Genomic DNA, 22500 nt, shown 5'->3' on the forward strand with positions numbered 1-22500 from the left:
AATCAATACCATGAGATGATCTCTCTCTCTCTCTCTCTCTCTCTCTCTCTCTCTTAAACTGAGGTTCATGATATCATTGAAAGCTGGACGATAAGAGTCAATACTATGAGATGCTCTCTCTCTCCCTCTCTCTCTCTCTCTTTCTTTCTCTCTCTCTTGCTCTCTCTTAAAATGAGGTTCATGATATCATTGAAAGCTGGACGATAAGTACTATGAGATGTTCTCTCTCTCTCTCTCTCTAAAACTGAAGTTTATGATATTGAAAGCTGGACGATAAGTACTATGAGATGTTCTCTCTCTCTCTCTCTCTCTCTCTCTCTCTCTCTCTCTCTCTCTCTCTCTCTCTCTCTTAAACAGAGGTTCATGATATTGAAAGCTGGACGATAAGAGCCAGTACTGTGAAGTGTTCTCTCTCTCCCTCTCTCTCTCTCTCTCTCTCTTAAACTAGTTCCACGTTGGACGAGTCGGTAGAATTCTCGGCTAGCACTCTGCTAAGCCCGAGTTCGAGTCTTCGGCCGGCCAATGAAGAATTAGAGGAATTTATTTCTGGTGAAAGAAATTCATTTCTCGGTATAATGTGGTTCGGATTCCACACTAAGCTGTAGGTCCCGTTGCTAGGTAACCAATTGGTTCTTAGCCACGTAAAATAAGTCTAATCCTTCGGGCCAGCCCTAGGAGAGCTGTTAATCAGCTCAGTGGTCTGGTTAAACTAAGGTATGCTTAACTTATTTCCCTCTTAAACTGAGGTTCATAATATTGAAAGCTGGACGATAAGAGCCAGTACTATGAAAAGTTCTCTCTCTCTCTCTCTCTCTCTCTCTCTCAAACTGAGGTTCATGATATCACTAAAAGCCGGACGATAAGAGCAAATACTTTGAAATTTATGGATTTGTTTTTCTTTTTTCTTTTTTTTTCTCTGCGCTCCCTGGATGGTTCCAAAATTGTTGAGTTGAGGTCAAAAGATTTTGAAGTGATTCATCAGTCAGGATAATTACTTGACCTTCTTTGCTGAAGCCTTTCAGCCGTACTTTATTAAGTTTTGATTCTTTCTTTACCCAAATTATTCTTCCTTTCATGTTTACATTATTTCAATACTTTTGTGTGAATGCCTCATATACTGTGGTATCTTTTATGAATTTATTACTTTACAATGATCTAAATGTGCATATTATTATTATTATTATTATTATTATTATTATTATTATTATTATTATTATTATTATTATTATATATAATTCCTCAGGCACAGATTTAAATCTTCCTCGAGTTAGTATATGTAAATACGCGAGTGAAGTAATTCTTTGCATGCCTTCACTCTTTCTTTATTTTGCCAATATAATTTTGTGTACCGAGTATCATTTTGTTTCGTCGGTAATTTATTTTCACGAAATCTTTCTCCTGCCATTTCTTTTGGTCGCGTGAGCGTAATTTATTTATGCAGGAGATTGGCCGATGACGACGTATGCATGATTTCAAAGCATTAGCCCTAAAATCAATGCTTGCGCTGTGGCAATGAGTCACACCTTATTTACTGCCTGGACTTCTGTTCCATTGGCCAGGTATGATTTTGGTCCCACCTGAGGTGACAGATTCTTTTTGTTGCCGTTTTATTTGTTGCGTCTATAGCAGTACGTTTCAACCCGATAACCTTTTCAGGTGGGTAGCTTAAATCAGTTTTATGACAGTTTCAGGTTTTTCTGTATTGCCGCATTTGGAGATTTTAAAAAACTGTGATTGCTATACTAAGCTACAGTACAAGTTGCAATCATGTCATAATGGCATCTAGAGACATTGGTCTTTCCAAAATACCAACAGAAGAGACCTTGGTCTTTCCAGAATTTCAACAAAAGAGACATTAGTCTTTCCAAAATACCAACAAGAGTCATTGGACTTTCAAGAATCCAAACAAAAGAGACATTGGTCTTTCCAGAATTCCGACAAAAGAGACACTGGACTTTCCAAAATTCCTCAAAAAAAAAAAAAGTAAATATTGTCTTTCCAGAATTCCAACATAAGAGACATTGGTCTTTCCAAAATTCCAACAAAAGAGACACTGGTCTTTCCAAAATACCAACAAAAGGGACATTGGTCTTTCCAAAATTCCAAAAAATATATAGTCTTTCCGGAATTCTAACAAAAGAGACATTGGGCTTTCAAGAATCCCAACAAAAGACACTGGTCCTTCCAATATTCCAACAAAAGAGACATTGTCTTTCCAAAATACCAACAAAACAGACATTGGTCTTTCAAGAATCCCAACAGAAGAGATATTGGTCTTTCCAAAATTCCAACAAAAGAGACATTTGTCTTTCCAGAATTCCAAAATAAGAGACATTGGTCTTCCCAGAATTCCAGTAAAAGAAACATAGGCCTTTCCAAAATTCCAACAAAAGAGACATTGTTTTTTTTTTTTTTCAAAATTCCAACAAGAGACATTGGTCTTTCCAGAATTCTAAAAAAAAAAACATTGGTCTATCCAGAAATCCAACAAAAGAGGCACTGGGCTTTCCAGATTCCCAACAAACGAAACATTAGTCTTTTCAGAATTCCAACAGAAGAGACATTGGTCTTTCCAAAATTCCAACAAAAGAGACATTGGTCTTTCCAGAATTCCAATAAAAGAGACATTGGTCTTTCCAGAATTCCAGCAAAAGAGACATTGGTCTTTCCAGAATTCCAACAGAAGAGACATCAGTGTAGCCAGATTGAAGGTAACGGTTTCACCCCTCCACACACACACACACACACACACACACACACACACATGCATACATATATACAAGTGCCCAACTGGCACAAACCCACAATCTACAGTTCTGCTCCCGTGTGACTGAACGCATCCCGAAAAGCCAGCAGAGCGAGTGAGTGCTTGAGTAATAACATGATTTATGCATGACTGTGTAAATATCAGTTGTTCGTTCTGTCCCATATCTGCGTCTTCCCATTAGTCTTAGCTAAATAACAAATATTGGTGTTTTTCCTCTTATGCTTGTCATTCATCTGTTGTCCATTTCATGAAAACTAGAGAAGTTGTATATTGATTTTTATCTTTGAAAGGAACACGTCTTGATAGTTTTCCTTCGTACACTAATACTTAAGAAGAACGGTGCTGGATTCTCGAGCCTCATTGTGACTCATATCATCTCTGTCCCCACAGATGATGACAAGAGCTTGTGTGCTTGGTATTCATTTGTAGTCAACTTCACTGACCAGAAGTCCAGCGCTGTAGAGACGTGTTCCAGCCACTGTATTATAAGGTAATGTTTATTTTATACACAGTTTTTTTTTATATATATTTTCAGATTGCATGGCCCAGACGCGTTAGTGTGTTTTTTTTTTAGTTATGTCTTAGAGATAAGGTTCACACTTGGAATAGATTTAATTTGCCGTCAAATAACCATTAGAATTCCCCATGTTTCATGTTCTTTCTCATAACCTGTTTCGTCAGTTTTATCAAGTGACCCTTTTCAGTCTTAAGCCGTGTGTGCTTTAAACTAGTCTGCTCCTGATGGACCATCATCTCTTCGTAATCCTCTTTTGAAGCTCTCGTTCAGTCTCTTTTATATATATAATACTCGTCCTAAGGCTGATTCACATTACACCATCACGTCACCGAAACATCACGTCACGTCACCGTCCCATCAGCCGTGCCTTGTATTCACACTATCTATCACAATCCGGTTCAGTTCGTGCTCAACCTCAGCGACTTACACAGATTTAGCGGAAAGAAATTTGCATAAGCACCGTCACGTCACGTCAAAATATTCTTTACAAGAAAACGTGTCGTGATGTGACGGTGGATGCCGTGTGCTTGATGGTGACGTGACGTGATGGTGTGAACAAGTCCATTTGATTACGTGTAAGAAATTCTCACGTACTTTGACGTGACGTGATGTGTCGGTGACGTGATGTTATAATGTGAATCAGCCTTAATTTATACGGATCTGCAAAAGCGAGAATTTGTTTATCCCGTAAGGGGGTAGTGGCTCCTTTGGTATTCTCTTTCTTCCATCTTACTTTCCACCCTCTCCTAACAACTGATTCGTAGTGCAACTGCGAGGTTTTCCTCCTGTTACACCTTTCAAACCTTTTACCTGCAATTTCCGTTTCAGTGCTGAATGACCTCATAGGTACCAGTACTTGGCCTTTGGCCTAAGTTCTGTATTCAATTCAATTCCATTCGAGAATTTGTTTATGTCTGTGATACCCCACCAATGTTTCCTGTAACTGTTAACTTCGCAACTCACGTTCGCAAAGTTTTTTTTTTTTTTTTTTTTTTAAGGTGGGCGAATACGTATCCCATAAAAGGGCAGACTGCTGATGTCTTCAGAATTATCATTATTACTTTCATAGGAATCTCGATTATTCTTAAGGTTATTGAAACTATTGAGATTATTTTTAGCGTTATTGAATGAGTTAATAATCGTTCTGAGAAGTGTTTTCCTGTTAAATCTAGGAGGGTGCGAGTTTTGGTGTGTTTTTTTTTTTTATTTTAGTTGTGGTCATTTATATTACATTTTTATTAATTTCAGCCCAGTTACGCATTCACTGCCTTTCTCTTTTTTTCCGTATGCTAGTTTTCTGAAAAGAAAACTATTGTGTCGGCTTTTCCGTTCGCACTTTTTATGTCCGCCCTCAGATCTTAAAAACTATTGAGGCTAGGGGGCTGCAAATTGGTATGTTGATTATCCACCCTCCAATCATCAAACATACCAAATTGTAGCCCTCTAGCCTCAGTAGACTGTATTTTATTTAAGGTTAAAGTTAGCTATAATCGTGCATATGGCAGCGATATAGGCCAGGCCACAACCGGGCGGTGGTTAAATTCATGGCCCTTGGCTCATACAGCGTTATACCGAGACCACTGAAAGAGAGATCTAGTTTCGGTGGCATTGATTATACGCTATACAGAAAACTCGATTGGGCCGAAGAAACTTCGGCGCATTTTTTACTTGTTTACTTTTGTTTTCGGTTAACCCAGATTATTGGGTGTAAGGAGACTTGTCTTACTTGTAGGTCTATCTAAGCGGAATCCCTGACTAGAGTTTTCGTGCTCTGATCACTTTTCAAGGAAGTGCTATACTCCCAAAACTTGTATTTATAATATAAAAAAAAATATTCCTGGGTGTAAACAATATCTTTTTCAAAATAAGAGTAAGAGAAGGTAATGATGCAAGATCTGAAGTTCAAAGCGTTAAAGGAATAATGCAACTGACATTCCGAGTTACTATGCGCATGCGCGAGTGGGTGGTGTGTGTGTGTGGAAATACGTCGTAGTGACATTCACTTATCCGTCACTGATTTGGTGAGAGAAAGATCAGGGCTTGGGAGACATCATGTGAGACTTGCGTTTGGGAAACTGTTTTCTCGTGACTTGAGAGTGAGCGTGGCCAAAACGTGCCTCGCGCTACTGGTGGTGACGGGGGCGGCGGAAGAGATTACTGTGGCCCTCCCCTCCTTCCTTTTCCTGCAGCCATCCTTTTCCGGAAAGTGATCTCTAAACTTTTTCCCTACTAACTGGAGGCGCTAGGAAGTCTCATGCCATACGTACATACTTATATATATATATATATATATATATATATATATATATATATATATATATATATATATATATATATATATATATACATATACATATACATACCGTATATATAATTATACGTGTATGTATGTGTGTGTAGTTCCTCGTTGGACGAGTCGGTAGAGTTCTCGGCCAGCACTCTGCTAGGCCCGAGTTCGAGTCTCCGGCCGGCCACTGAAGAATTAGAAGAATTTATTTCTGGTGATAGAAATTAATTTCTCGGTATGTGGTTCGCATTCCACAATAAGCTGTAGGTCCCGTTGCTAGGTAACCAATTGGTTCTTAACCACGTAAAATAAGTCTAATCCTTCGGCCCAGCCGTAGGAGAGCTGTTAATCAGCTTAGTGATCTGGTTAAACTAAGGTATACTTAACTTAGTGTGTATGTGTGTAACCAGACACGCGTGACTTTTTCATATTCACACATATTAGGCCACGAACTGACGTTATCATTTGATTCACTATACCTTGGGAATAACTTACACCCAAAGGGCATTGTGTATAACTGATAAACGCTCCTGCCACGGTCAGGCTTTGAACTGTGGTTTGAGTGTTCAATTCTTCAAGATAGCTGGGAGGTCGAAGTGATTGTCTGTTGTTTTTTTAAGCCATGCCGTGGTTCGAATCCTGGCTGGCACAGGGACACTTATCAGTCAATTCCCTTTTGGTGGAAGCTATTCCCATGCTATAGTGAATTCGATGTTTAACGGTATTTATGGGTGAATAATATATATATATATATATATATATATATATATATATATATATATGTATACATTTATGTATAACCTAGATGTTACCTTCACAAGGTATACAGTATATGTATTACTGATGGCTGCAGCGATCTCTTTATTTTTCTGTTTCCGCACGCTTTTTGGATATGCTTATCACTAAAAGCCTTGAATCCAGTTGGGAAATAAATAAAGATACCCTCTCCTTCCTTAGTGGTATTCGAACCCACGAACGGTGGTAAGACTAAGACTACCATTTATGATCTTGGTAACTTTTAGATACCGTTTGAACTGAAAGGGAGAGAAGCTTCTCATCTTTTCACGCATGTTGCAGTATAAAACCCTTTCAGATGATACTGAGCTTAATGAGTTTGTGACTTTGTTTTCATGACTTTTATAACTTTATAACAAAACTATGGGCGTTCGTCTTTCAAGGAGAAAGTGAATCACTCAATTCAAGAATCGGAATGCTCTTGGAGGGGAGATGGCTGGAAGTGTCAGTGAGAGGCATATATTGCTCAGCAATGTTTTGTTCATTGGAATGTTTACACGTTATGAATAATAATAATCATAGTAATAATAATAATAATAATAATCCGCGTAATTCGCGAAATAATTTCAATTAGCCTACGTCTTGTGAGTATACTGATTCTGTTTGCTTTGGGTATCTCAATAATTAACCGCAATGGATCTTGTAACGATTTCTGTAGTCTCATTCTTAATTCAAAAGTAAAAGAATAGTAGATGAATAAGTCACTGATGAAATAAACCATTCATCATACCGTGCTGTACAGTACATATCTTCCGTTTGTATCATTAAATAGTCTTTTTAATTTCCACTACTTATTTGAAAATGTTATTCATGAGAGAGAGAGAGAGAGAGAGAGAGAGAGAGAGAGAGAGAGAGAGAGAGAGAGAGAGAGAGAGAGAGCCTTTTCAAGTTTATAATGGTTTCTTTAGATAATTCTTATTACTGCGTCACATGAGTCTAGCTGGTTTATTCCTGTTCGTATGAATGTTGGATTAGAGAACTGCTCTACAGGTTAAATTTCATCTCAGCACTGTAATTACTGGAGGATTATATTAACGAGACCTAACCATATGTATCTTTAAATATCATTCTTACCGGTATCTGTCTCAAAAACATAAGCTATGGATTTGAAGACAAGAGGGTGATTAAGAATGAAGTAGGCCTAGAAAAAGTCATCTGTTCTGCCTATGCCTTTGGTTGTGGTGGCTGTGAATGTTATTCATAAAATTTCGAATGGGTCGTAAAACTTGTTCCCTGAGGTTTTTTTTCGGAGGGTGTCACATAGTATTAAAGAATTATTATGCATAAAAGACATCATTAGCTTTTATTAAAGTCTTGTCGGGTAGGCAGAGCTTTTCAACTGTCTCTTTGAAAGTATTTTAGAATGTTCATGGCCACCCGCCCCGAAAACCCATGTTCAATATCCGTAGGGTTTAAACGGCTCTCGAGAACTTTCGGGATGACGTCCCGAGCAAAACCGTACCAAAATAATGACATATGTTTCTTTCTTTTGGGAGAATTCTTTCACCGGTGTAAAGTTACTTAGGAAGATCAGTACCTGTAATATTGTCAGTGTGATAACTGTAAATTAAATTTGTAATTTGTACTTTTATTGACTCGATTTCCACCGGTCGTTTACGTATCGCAAGTACCTGAGTCATGGGAAACCTGTGAAATATAGAACGAACAATCAATATATTGACAGTTTTTGAAATGTGTAGGTCACCAGCGTGATTCCTTATAGAAAAGAAAAAAGGTGAACGTTTCCGGTCATGAGATAGTCGCCACCATGTCGGCCAGACGAACACGGACACTCACAAGGTTTTAATAAGGCTCAGCAACTAGCACATAGCATGAGTGAAGTGGATGCCTGCACCGTGCTTCGGTAATGTTCACGCTATTTATTTGATATTTTAGTCATGTAGTTAGAAAAAGCGCCGCCAGGTCACGAAAATGTACGTAGGATTGCCCATGTGGTAGAAGTTGCATTACTTCATGTGATATTTCACTCTGGCGGGCATCAGTCACAAGCTCTTGACGTCATGGGTCATGGTGATCTGCCATTGGCTGATCTCGGACACACACCTAGGTACTGTTGGTTACATCATCGTCTCCCATACAACTACGAAAGTACGCTATGATCTCTTGAACAGATATTGCAGATCGCTTGTAATGTATCTCACATTTCTCTTGATATAGTTTTGAGATTGCCCCGATGTAGGAAATATCGATAAATAGGGCCTAAAAGTCGGCGTAAAGCGCGAGCTGGTATCTGATGTAGGTCGGGTGTGTAAGAGTGAACCCAACCTCTTTCTCCAGTAGTTTCACGTGGGAGATTGAGGGAGGAGGGTGGCCATGTGTTTTGTCCTCCACTGAGCGAAGGAAAAGGTTGTTCTTTTGAACATATTTTTGTTTAATTATTTTGAGATTTGCCATCAATGGGGAAAAAGTATAAGAAGAAAGTACAATGGAAGCAGCTATCTCTAAGTGAGTATTCGATCATTTTTGTGCAATAGTTTCAACGTTGTTTTGTGATTTATCTCTTTACGGCAACAGCGATCGATACAGAGTTGACTCAATGACGCAATCACCATCAGGCAAGCAACTGGGGTTTGAAAACCTTAGCGAACATCTTAGCAATTTGCCTAGAAAAGAAGTTAACATTGTGTAGAGCGTTGTCTATCGTTGGGTTACGTAAACGTTGAGCTTTATGAAACAGTAAGAGTACTGTAAGTGTTGCGTCTAGAACCTCAGCAAATGACAGATTAATTCTTTTTCCAAAATCTTGGTGATGTTTATGCTCGAAACGTTTATGTAATGCCAGTCATATTAAAATTACATATGTTTTCAATGTAGTTGTATAAACTAGTTTGCGTAAAACCTGTCAAGGACTATGAAAATACACGGAAGATATAGTTTAGTACTATGAATGCATAGGTACTTTTAGGTTTTTTGAGATTCGAAGCGTGATATACCGAATGACATCAAACAATCAATTAATAGTGTCTAGTGTATATATATATATATATATATATATATATATATATATATACATATATACATACATATATATATATATATATATATATATATATATATATATATATATATATATATATATATATATATATATAACATCATTCGACAGTAAATCCGTCCACCGAATTCCGTGTTTGAATGAAAGAAGAGTATACATATTCCGTAAGTGTTACCCATCAGATTACCCCCATAGCAGAGGATTAAAAATTCTGCCTATGGCAATTTTATCAGATTCATATCGATCATTGAACGGATTAAGGCAGCAATCTTCTGCCTTCTTTTAGCGCTGAATCAAGTTTCTCGTGCACAGGACTATGATATTTGTGCTGCTCAACATCTCTGGTGTGCAGTAGCTGCCTGGGAATGGAATTTACCGCAATTTCACCGACTTAGCAAGGCAGCTTTAAGATGGAAATGTATTGGGTTATGAAACCGATGAACTAGTACCCACCACAGTTTAGATATCCCCACCCACAACTCGTGGGTGTGTGTGTGTGTGGTGAACAAATGAATGCATCAGATATTGAGAGGAAGTTGATATACATGCGTTGTCTTTGTAATAAATCTGCATTTATCCTAAACCATAAGAGAGATATCTACCGGAAGTTTATGTGCATATGTTGTCACTGCATACACATAGTCGTGAATTCTGGCTTTGAGGATATTTCAGGCAGTAAGTTGATCGATTTTAAATCTGGCCGTAGTATATCCATCAAAAACAATAGTGATGTACAGGCTTAGAGGAAGATTTTGTATGTTTTATTCATGAACTGATGCTTTTTTGAGAATTTTTGATCTGGTCTGACATAGTGGAAATGCCGGCCCTGGATTTTTAAATGCACGAATGATTGAAGAATTAATTCACTGGAGAAAAGTGTAATCGTCAGAGCAAACTGGATATTGGGATTTTCTTCCGCAATAAGACTTTTGAACCACAGGTTGGGTCTTGGAAAGTTCAGATTACTGTCGGTTATGACTTCGGGCTTTGACTTTCAGTAATTTCAAAGGTCTCTTACCAGAATTTCAAAAGAAGATCTTTTGAACATACTTTGTCTTTGCATGCACTTTAGTCAAGAATTCATCTCTGACATTGCCTCGGGCAGTTTATTGATTGACGCCTCCTGGTTGATTTAAGAAGTAGAATGATGGATGTGCAAGATGTACCAAGTGGTGCTTGACATTAGGACTTAATGTTGCAGAAGCAGTTGCTTTGATTCCTGGCTTTTGAAGTGGACTAATTTTATGTTGGCTTTTGCCTTTGAGAGTTGTACATGTTAAGCGTTTTCCCTTGTCAACTAAAAAATGAAGCTTTGTAATTAATTTTGTACATTGCTTGTATTATTTTTAGTGTCAGGAATTTCTTGTTGGGTCTGAACAACAAACACAGTAAGTGGTAGTCTTAGGATTTTCAAATGAACACATGCAGATTTCCAAGTAATTTTTCTTTGCATTGCAGTGTTTTATTCGCGAACCTATGTACTTCTGAGAATTTTTATCAAGTCTGGTACAGTGGAAATCCTGGCACAGGATATTTAGCTGTCCACAGTATTCAAGTACCAATTCACTGAGCTGAAAAATGCAATAATCAGAGCAGCCTATTTATTTTGATTTTGCTCAGCAATAGGCCGTTTCAGCTAAGGATTGGCTCCGAAAAATGAAGACAACAGTCATTGTTCAGTTCATTCTTTAACTCCTTGATCAAGGGTGGACATAGTGAGCAGATAAATCGCTTCAGAAGGTCCATCAGCAACTAAATATTCTAATATATTATAACTAATATGGCCTGATAACATTCAGTCAAGGAGGTAGTAGTGTATGTCCAATGAATAGGATTCTCTCTCTCTCTCTCTCTCTCCTTGTTGCCGAGCTCATATTGACTTGGGGCCCTTTGCGTGAGAATAGACTGATTGGTCAGTTGACGCAGAACCTTCCCCCCATTTTTCTGTTTTTATTCTATTTTGCTTACCGTCCTCTGACCCTTTTTGCTGTGTAAGAAAGGGGTTGTTATGTGATGCTCACCAACACCGGGAATGTGAAACGATTGATGATGTATGGGGTCGAATGGCCTAGTGATATTGTTTGAGAGACACACTGTCTTGTACAACCGTTTGTAATTGTACTTCATATTAATAATGGAAAGTGTTTGATAACTGGACGGAATAACTTGCATTATTCAGAGAGAGAGAGAGAGAGAGAGAGAGAGAGAGAGAGAGAGTGATAATCACTTATGCGATGCTACAACAGAGAGAGAGAGAGAGAGAGAGAGAGAGAGAGAGAGAGAGAGAGAGAGACTGGTAATCGCTCTTGTGATGCACAAGAGAGAGAGAGAGAGAGAGAGAGAGAGAGAGAGAGACAGACTGAGACTGATAGTCACCCCTGTGATGTTATAACACACACACACACACACACGCAGAGAGGGAGGATGTGTGCTAATCACTTAAGCTATGCTACTCAACACGAATAATACGAGGAGATTAGTATTTTGAAGGATAAGAGTGCATAATATACCCAGGCTTTTGTGTGGTGTGTGTGTGTGTGTGTGTGAGAGAGAGAGAGAGAGAGAGAGAGAGAGAGAGAGAGAGAGAGAGAGAGAGAGAGAGAGAAACTAGTAGTCAGTTGGAGAAATGAACCCCAGCGAATTCCCTCTGAGCGCCGTAATTTCAGCCCAGATCTCATTTTCCATTCTGTTTATCCAATCTACGGAGCCCCTTGAAGGTGGGCTCGCCTTCCTGACCAGGAGCCTTGTGTGTTGACAGACCCGCGTTAATTCAGCGACTTTTATTCATTCCGTTAGTGTAGGGTTTAAATAGATATATTTTTTTTAGTGATTTTTTACTGGCTTTTTTTCTTTAGAAAGAGTTGATCGGATCCCTGTTTTTTTTTTTTTTTTTGTGCGTATGCACATGTTTGTCGCTCCGTTAATGTTTGAGTCCACCCCCCCACACACATGTACTGTATGTATGTATGTATGTATATATTTATATGTGTTTATACGCTTGTATCTTTGGAAGCTTGAATTTCAAGTCGATGGCCCCTATGGTGTTTTTTAAATATGAGTAGGGTTCATCTTCTGAATAATATATATATATAATATATATATATATATATATATATATATATATATATATATATATATATATATATATAAATATATACATGTGTATTTATACTACATTTCTACGCCTGTTTTTTAAGTTCTCTTCGGACCCGGGCTAGATAAAGGCAACTGGAAAAAAAAAGAAAATAGCTGGCTGTTATTGCGATTGTATCCTGGGGGCGTCAGTTGAAAAACAATTTATTTCCCGAGTGAACTCCCAAGAAAACGAGTCAATCTCTTCGTGGAAGATATACCCTCGCGTGCCCTCGGGGCTGAGAAGGGTCGTAGATGAAGACAAGACTGTTCGTTTGATCTATCAAGGGAACAGAAATATTTGCCTCGTTTCCTTTTCGCGATTGTACTTTATTATTTAGTGAATATAAAGAACGAGTTGTTACGCTTACTGTAACATAGCCATTGTTTTAAATGAGGGTTAACTTGTTATTAAAAATGCAGTGAGTTACTAGAATTTATGACGGGGTTTATTGTGGGATTTGCATAGTAAATCTCGACTAATCCGATAGCAAGATAAGTTCGTCAAATCAGTGGGAAGGTTAAGGCCTTATATGTGCTCAAGTGGCGCTTTGATGTGATTTTATGATTGGAGCAGTGTATATATATATATATATATATATATATATATATATATATATATATATATATATATATATATATATATATATATATATATAGATAGATATATCTGTATATACACACATACATATATATATATATTGTATGAATTTATTTCATTGGGAGTTTCTGTTTGTAAGGTAGTTTTCTATAGTATGCACTTGGATTACTAAGCATATCAGATTCCTCATCTCTCTCTCTCTCTCTCTCTCTCTCTCTCTCTCTCTCACACACACACACACACACACACACACACACACACACACACACACACTCTCACAGAACTTCTTAAACTGGAAAATTCTTGAACGATGTAAGCTTTTGGTTGACAAGCCACAAGTATTATATATATACATACATATGTGTGTGTATATATATATATATATATATATATATATATATATATATATATATATATAATGTATATGTTTGTGTGTTTGTACACATCATAAATTTCCTCAGTGTACGCTGCAGTATCCCCCCCCCGCGATACAATGCATTATACTCCGTGACAGAGGGAGGCCCGCCCGGAGATTCTGTTTTATCCTGCGTGGGTGAATATGGAGTCGATCTGGGGAGAGTCGAGACTGACTACCCTGTTCGATAGCAGTCCGCACGCACAGTACACCACCGCCACCACGGTCTAGGTAGTACCACCACCAGCCATGGAAACCTCTAGCCACACATGTTCCTACCTACACTCCCATGTCGTAACCCTGGTACCAATTTATTTGTTCTTTTTTCGTTTTTTTGTTTTGTTTTATCTTTCTCCCCCCTCGGTTCAGATGTGCGGATATGTTCAATTTATGAAGTTTGTTATTTAGTTTGGATTGTGTGATTATACAAATATATGATGATGATGGTGATTATAATAATAATAATAATAATAATAATAATAATAATAATAATTATTATTATTATTATTATTATTATTATTATTATTATTATTATTATTAGTAGTAGTAGTAGTAGTAGGAGGAGGAGGAGGAGGAGGTTTGTGACAGGGTGAGTGGTCTATGACCATAGTCGTTGCGGCGCCAGATTTCATGAAAGACGAAAAAGAGATGATAAATTGCACTGGCGAATGGTGAAATTCCTCACATATATATGTATATACACATAAGAAGTTTCCCCCAGAACTTGGAGATAGAAAAAGGACCTGGCGATGATTTCCAGACTTCTTTAGTGAAGAAGTTTCCCAACTGGAAATGAAATCGTGACTGTGTGCAAAAGTGGCTTCTCGACAGTGTATTAAATTTGTAATTTTATGCAGTAAATTAAAACTCTTGATGAACCATTGCTTAATAAATTTGAAAATACACACACACATATATGTATACTGTATATCTATCTATCTATCTATCTATCTATCTATCTATCTGTCTATCTGTCTGTCTATATATATATATATATATATATATATATATATATATATATATATATATATATATATATATATATATATATATATATATTATATATATATATATGTCACATGTATTGTGAAGTTGAGATAAGTATCGAGCATTCCTTTAATGCAAAAGGAAAAAAAAAAAAAAAAAAAGCCACGCGAAATATATCTAACTAAACCCGTAGAGTTAAAAACAAGCACGCCATTGCTTTCTCACGCACTTGCTTAGGTAAGAGAGACTTTGTTTTCACATTGCATTAAACTGGTTGCATTTAATGTACAGAAGTCAAAGGTATGGTACCTTAGCAGCTTTAAGGATTTTTTCGTCATTTCTGTCTCGAATTAGATTTTTATTGTGTTAAAAAGAGAAAGAGAAACTGTAGCAACCATAGGTGGTGGCTATTTCAATGGTTTAATGTCTTATTCATTTAATGATCACTCGTTCACTGAATATACAAATATATATATACTCGTATATATATATATTATATAATATATATATCTATATATATATAATATATATACTTAAACGTATACATTTATATATATACTATATATATGTGCAGATATATGTGTGTGTGTATTTTCAAATTTGTTATGCAGTGGTTCATCAAGAGTTTTAATTTTGTGAATAAAATTACACATTTAACATACTGTCGTGCAGCCACTTTTGCACACACTTACGATTTCATTTCCACTTGGAAAACTTCGTTACTAAAGAAGTCTGGAAATCATCGCCAGGTCCTTTTTCTATCTCCAAGTTCTGGGGGAAACTTCTTATGTATATAAATGGATTCCCTTCGCTTCGTGTTTCTTTTTCATTCAGAAGTTTCGCCCCTCGCTCGGTACCCAGCGTATTGCCACCTCCTTGTCGGCGAGTATTTTTACTGCGAGAGTTTTCGAAACTTCTACAGAGAGAGAGAGAGAGAGAGAGAGAGAGAGAGAGAGAGAGAGAGAGAGAGAGAGAGAGAGAGAGAGAGAGAGAGAGAGAAGATTAACTATTGTATACCGGTACTTTGCTGATATTATAAATAAAAAAACGTCATCCAGTCACGTGCTTATACTGTCTGTATTTTGATTTCGATACACACGCTGTTGTTTGTATTGAATGTGAATTTTCGAAGTTTCTGGAGAGAGAGAGAGAGAGAGAGAGAGAGAGAGAGAGAGAGAGAGAGAGAGAGAGAGAGAGAGAGAAGGTTAACTATTATTTGCTTTCCTACTATTGTGAATAAAAAGTCTTCCAGTTCAAAGTTTGTACTGTCCTTATTTTGATAAGGGTACACACGCTCTTGTGTGTGTTAAGTGTGAATTTTCGAAGCTTCTAGAGAGAGAGAGAGAGAGAGAGAGAGAGAGAGAGAGAGAGAGAGAGAGAGAGAGAGAGAGAATGTTTATCACTATTTTTTGCCTTCCTTCCATCCAGTGTATGTGTTGTGCCTTTATTTAGATAAAGATACACAATCTGTTGTGTGTTTTAAAAGTGAGTTGTTATTCTGAACGATTTTTAATGTACTGTTGTAGTTTAATGAAAAAGTCAGGAGTTCTAATATAAGAAATCAATCTTTATCAATATTGCTTTAGACTGTACTCGTTTTGGGTGACTTGTATCTGTCGTAACCAACAGACAAACGTGTTGTGCGAAGCGAGAGGGATGGGGATGGAACTCTGTACTATCGTCAGTGTTTCCAGAATGTGTATGTCCGTTTTGATTGAGTTTTCTCTTCGTAAAGTACTAGAAATAAGGCATAATTGGGTTTTCATTCATAGAGAGAATTTTTTTTTCTCAGCTATTATCTCGTGTGTAGACAAAAAACTATAATCACTGGAATTGCCATTATTATTATTATTATTATTATTATTATTATTATTATTATTATTATTATTATTATTATTATTATGTCCCACTATGTATATTTCCAAATGGAAACCTCATGGCACGAAAGGCTTATTTTGTCGTCTTCTTATCGAGGTATATGGTTCTCATGTCCCAGTTGTTTTGTCAGTTAGAACGATTAGGCGACTGATAGTAGAAAATGTCTCATCTTATCTGCTTTGATAAGATAGACGTTTTACGCATCTTTAATATAGTGTCCGAGCAGAAACTGCTGCTGACTACTGTTCAGTGTGAAAAACTTTGCTATTACATAAGTTTTAACTCACTATATATATATATATATATATATATATATATATATATATATATATATATATATATATATATATATATATATATAATTACACCACATACACCTTCATACTTGCAGTATATATATATATATATATATATATATATATATATATATATATATATATATATATATATATATACACACACACACACACACACATACACACACTCAGATCTTATGGCCACAGATGTCATGTAGCATCTAATCCACTATGCCTTGGGAATAGCATCGCCCAAGGGGAATTATAATTGATATACATGTGCATCTGCTTGACTCGAGGAAGGTTCCTCTCCACAACGGTACAATATGTTAATTGCGACAAGAAACTGCTGTGGTGAAGAGATGACTTTACATAATGCAAATTTATTGCAATTTGTGCACCGATATAAATGCAATGTTTAATTTTTCAAGTTCTAGGATTATCCCGATCCAAGTCAGATGGACATATATTAGGTGTAAATCGTTTCCAAGTGACTATGCATTTACTAGGTCAAGCGAACTGAATGATAAGTGCATGTAATGCATATTGGATTATAGTTCACTCTGACTTAATCCTACGTTGAAATGATCCTCTCTAAGGTGAGGTCACTCTTGGTATGTCCAAGTACTCTACATCGTGTAGAGTTAATCGCCAGACATTTTGAAATAATCCGTATGACGTTGAAATAATCCTCCTCGTGTTGAGGTAATTCTCATCAGATTGAAATTACACCGAACAACGGTTTGAGGTACTTCGTGTAATGCTGTAAGAATCCCAGTTATGTTTAGGTATGTTCATTACGGCACCTTTAAATTGCTGGTTCAGACAGCCCTTTCGGCTCTCTCTCTCTCTCTCTCTCTCTCTCTCTCTCTCTCTCTCTCTCTCTCTCTCTCTCTCTCTCTCTCGTTTTATGAACCAGGAGGACATCATCCTTATTTCACTAGGTATTCTAAAATGGATCCGTCCCTTTTTGAATGATCTAAACTAGTCCATTTCCATCTCTTCTCTCCGCGGGCCTTCAGGCGTCATGGGATTCATTGCCAATTCGTTCCGGGTTTTTATATTTTATATAAAAGGGCCTTTTCATATATCTCTTATTTTTTTATAGACCTTTCTGACATCGTTTTAGTCATTTTTCATTTCACTCGTCTTCACTGTAAAAGGGGTTTTTAAAATTTATATTTCTGTGGTTTTTCCCTCTGGACTGAACATTGCTTCATTCTGCAAATGTAAACCTCTGTAAATAATCTTTTTGTTTTTCCGTTTGAGAATCCACAAATCTTCGTTTTTCATTCCTCTTAATTGTTGTGGTCTTTTGTCTGAAATCCCTCTCGTCCCACTCCGTTTAAGCAACTTTTTGTTCAGTGTTGTTGAGGCCAGTGTGTATGTTTTTTTTTTAGCAAGCGTTTTATGAATAACCAGAGAAAGTGAGTGTGTGTGTGTGTTTGAGAAACAGGAAGAGAGTCTTGAGAAGAGAGAGAGAGAGAGAGAGAGAGAGAGAGAGAGAGAGAGAGACTTGATCCTCACCATTTGTCATCATACAGTATTTTACGTGATGAATACAGACTCCCAACGTCACATGAATTTACGGTACCTTAGTGGTAATTGTAAAAGTGTTGATTGATTTATATCCCCTCTGGCGCTGTGAATAAGGTAGTCGTATGCCGTATCGCACCAGCTCAGACTTATTACACTTACATAAAGTGACAGATGTTGATGCAAGGATCATCAGCAGGGGAAGGCAGACATAGCCGTCTCTGTATGAACACGGCTTATTAATGAGTCATTTTCCGAGTTCCTCTCCAACCGTGGATTTAAAGCTGGTGGCTTGATCCCGATTGGGATATGATGCATTCATTCACAGTTGCTGGAGAAACTTGTGTAAGAACACACACACACACCTCAATGGGTCACGAGATCGATCCTTGGCGGGGAAGGCATGTAATCCCATTTTGTGAACGCTCACAATGCCTCTGTGAGCCTAAACAGGAGGTAGGTGGCTGGCTCAAAGTCGTGCGTGCTAGTTCGCTGCCATGGTGGCGAACGGTATAGGTCTAGCATCCTCATTCCTACATTTGCAGAGAACGAGGATGTTAAATTCTTTTGGCGTAAAGATCCTTGGTCTTTGTAGTGCATCTTCAAAGACCTCGAGTGGGGCAGTGGGTAAAATAATTAAGCTGTTGACCCGGGCAGCTTATAGGATACGTAGCCTGAACTTTAGATTTCCGAAGCCTGCGAATACTGATAAACATCTTTACTAGCTTGTACTCTGAACCTCGGGTTGTTGGTGCATCATATCTGCGTTCCCAGTGCTGTGTCGTTATCTTTAATTTCTCCGTTCTTAATGAATGATATATCAAACGCACGTGAAGTCGTCAGTGATAAGTAAATCTTATCGTATTACTATTGAAAAAAATATGCTTTTGTATTTTTGACTGCGTTGTACTCTTGCGTCATAATCCTGATTTATCGCCAGTGGTGGTTCTCAGTTTTTTTTCTTTTTTTTTTTATCAAAATTCTTTATTCCAACTGATAACGAACGAGATGAGTTATTGCTATCTCTCTCTCTCTCTCTCTCTCTCTCTCTCTCTCTCTCTCTCTCTCTCTCTCTCTCTCTATTTGGCTGGAGATAACCTTGCAGATTCCCTGTTTTTATTTTCGGTTTTATTTTATAATTTATACGTACTCTTGGAGCACTGGCACTCAGTCTTATTATTTTCACTCTCGATTCTCATTCTACTCCAACTTCGACCCACGTCAGTTGAGTTGAGAGAGAGAGAGAGAGAGAGAGAGAGAGAGAGAGAGAGAGAGAGAGAGAGAGAGAGAACCGTGTTGCACCCTCAGTGAAGAAATACATTATGTATTGTATAGAAGAGTGAAGACTTTTCTAGAGTGTACGTTTGATTTTAAACTGTAATTGAAGAAAGAGAGAGAGAGAGAGAGAGAGAGAGAGAGAGAGAGAGAGAGAGAGAGAGAGAGAGAGAGAGAGAGCGTTATTGACTGAAAGGTTGACGGTAAGTTATGTGAGAGAGAGAGAGAGAGAGAGAGAGAGAGAGAGAGAGAGAGAGAGAGAGAGAGAGAGATGGATGGCTCTGGAAATGGCTCTGGAATCCAAATTCCCTAACTGGCAACCCATGCTCTGCCGTGCTTCAGATTTCTCGGAAGCTTATAATGAAGTCTGGAGGAAGTCTAGCAGGAAGCAATTGCAAATGGGACCTTTTGCTTAACGATGGTATTTTTCCCTTTTCCAGATGAGTCTTGCATCAACGGCTGGTCTTTTCATTACTTTCTCCTCGACGGGGGGGGGGGGGCTGGTTTCTGGACGTGGTCTTGATTAGTTTTCGGTGTACAGTAGGTTGCTTCATGGTAAATGATTTTATGCTTGCGGTAATTTTCCCAGTAATTTGTTTATAATGTGTTGCGTGATTGGGGTCAGGTCTCGGTTTTAGTTTTAATTTCTCTTAATGGACCTTAATTAACGCCTAATATTTTTAGTTTAGTATATTTCTTTGTGTTATTATCAGGCAAGGTACTCGGGAGTTATTTAGGAATGTTATTAATCACGTTATTATTTAATATTTGTGGTTTTAGCCCTCTCTGTATGGGATTGTATTGCATAGGCTGTTATCTGAAAGAGTCTTGGGCCATCGCCTAGTCCTCTTGAATACTTATTGTGTGTAGTCCCTTCTTTATTGAAGCGCTTATATCACCAGCGGATCTGGGGGTGGGGGTGGCACCTGCCCCCCCCCATGAAAAATAATGACAAAATAATAATATTGAAGATTTAGATAATAACATAAATGAGAAATATAAAATAAAAAAAAACCAGTCTGTTATAGAAATTATACATATACGTATATATATAATGTATATATAATATGTATATATATATATAGGCTATATATATGTGTAATATGAAAATTGGTGCCCCCCAAGAAATTTTTCTAGATCCGCTAATGGCTTAGGCCTACATGTATGTTATAATGTTCTTATTTCATTTGTGTAAACTGAGGTCGAGTTTTATTGGCATTTTATTCACCTGATGTTTTTAATTAGTTCTGGTCTCTTGGGACTCTATTTGTTTATTCACAGGGCCCCTGTTGCCTTTATTGATATTAATTATGCAGGTGTTGTTTTACGCGCAGTACTATTTACTTGGGAAATTAGAATACTGTATTTAGTGTAGCATTCATTTTCTTGGATTCTGAGTATATAAATATATACCAAATCTTTTTAATTCAATTTTTACCAATGTTGTAAGATGCAGTGAAGTAATTAATGTTTATTTTTTAAGAGCAAAGGTAAACCTAACAGGCACAGAAATGTCCCTTTCTAGCCCAGGCCCGAAGAAATCTTGGTTTTGAAATATATTTTGTTTGATTTCTTTGTAATCTTTGCTACAATGCAGTGAAATAGGTCTTCAGTCTCAATGGTTGTGAGCACAGATTTTTAGCAGTTTTTTTTTTTTTGGCTTTGCATCAGCAGTGGAAAATATTCCCGTCTGCCCTTGGTTCGTCCCGTGATACAATGCGAATTGAGGTCACAAGAGGTCACTGTAGGGTCAGACGAAAGGTCAAAAAAATCCTAAGCGTTCATCACTCCATCAATAACACTTATTCGTTTCTTCAATTTTTTTTAGCAAGTGTTTGTGTCGTATTGTTTTTGGATAGCATATTAGTTAATGTATTTATGTATTTTATTCTTTAATATTTTTCCTTTTGAGCTTTTGCATAGTAGATATATATATATATATATATATATATATATATATATATATATATATATATATATATATATATACTTATTAACTTTATCACTTGCAGAATTGTTCTGTGCATTAATACAATTACTAAGAGGACCTCATTGAAACTGGGTGGTATCTAGCGGAGTTATTTATTAAAAAAAATTACAAGCTTTCCAGTTTCATTGAGGTCCTATTAGCAATATGTGTATATATATATGTGTGTGTATATGTATGTGTGTGTGTATATGTATGTATGCATGTTTCATCGGCTCACATTCAGTTGCCATATAACTGAAACTGTTTTAAAATATTCTGATGCAATTATTAGGTCTTGTAACGACAATTTAATACAGTGCTGAATCGTAATTCAAGACTGAATAATTTCCAACGCTTCTGGTCAGTTTGGAAGGGTGTCGATTCACTGCCAGTTTAGCAGTGAATCAACAACTGGAGGCTGTATGGGTCAAATTTCAGTCCTTCCTCCGTTCGAAATCAGCAATTTTAGAAGGGAATGAACAGTGGAAAATAACTACCAAGTAAAAAAACAAAATGAAAGATGCTGAAGAGGCGTTGATTAATTTAAATTCTGTTTACTCAGGAACTGTTACTTGATTTGCAACAGCTGATAGTTCAAAATTCTCTCTCTCTCTCTCTCTCTCTCTCTCTCTCTCTCTCTCTCTCTCTCTCTCTCTCTCTCTCTCTCTCTCGTTTGGAATGCCCCCAGGGAGACGTATTGATAAGGCAGCTTTACTTGCTGTTTCGTCACATCAAAGCAGCTACCCAAAATACTCTGGTATTCAAGCACGATAAATATCGTAAATAAATGTTCAACTTTAGCTGACATAACACATGAGACATTGGCTTTACTACTTTTTTATATATATATATATATATATATATATATATATATATATATATATATATATATATATATATATAAACACAACTAGACTATATGTATGTTTAGTTTTATTACTCTTTGAATAGGGTTGGTACTAGATGCGGTTGATGTTCGTGATACTCTATGTGCGAGATTATATCATCTTTATTTCTTTTGATGCCAAA

The 22500-nt window shown here is 37.0% G+C and overlaps 1 protein-coding gene across 3 annotated transcripts in view; it reads left to right on the forward strand.

Annotated features, from left to right (window-relative positions):
* LOC136847365 (uro-adherence factor A-like) overlaps positions 1–22500 on the forward strand; it is a 584194-nt gene that overhangs the window by 70288 nt on the left and 491406 nt on the right. The window contains exon 2 of one of the 3 annotated variants that reach the window (XM_067118973.1): positions 3158–3257. Coding sequence is in view for 2 of the 3 variants with exons in the window: in XM_067118972.1 (XP_066975073.1) it covers positions 8784–8832 (49 nt within the window). In the remaining variant the exon portion in view is untranslated. Of the gene's footprint in view, positions 1–3157; positions 3258–8595; positions 8833–22500 lie in introns of those variants that run through there. The other 2 variants (XM_067118972.1, XM_067118971.1) reach the window with 2 other exon arrangements.

Source organism: Macrobrachium rosenbergii, chromosome 16 (genome assembly GCF_040412425.1).
Source record: "Macrobrachium rosenbergii isolate ZJJX-2024 chromosome 16, ASM4041242v1, whole genome shotgun sequence".
Classification (NCBI taxonomy): domain Eukaryota; kingdom Metazoa; phylum Arthropoda; class Malacostraca; order Decapoda; family Palaemonidae; genus Macrobrachium; species Macrobrachium rosenbergii.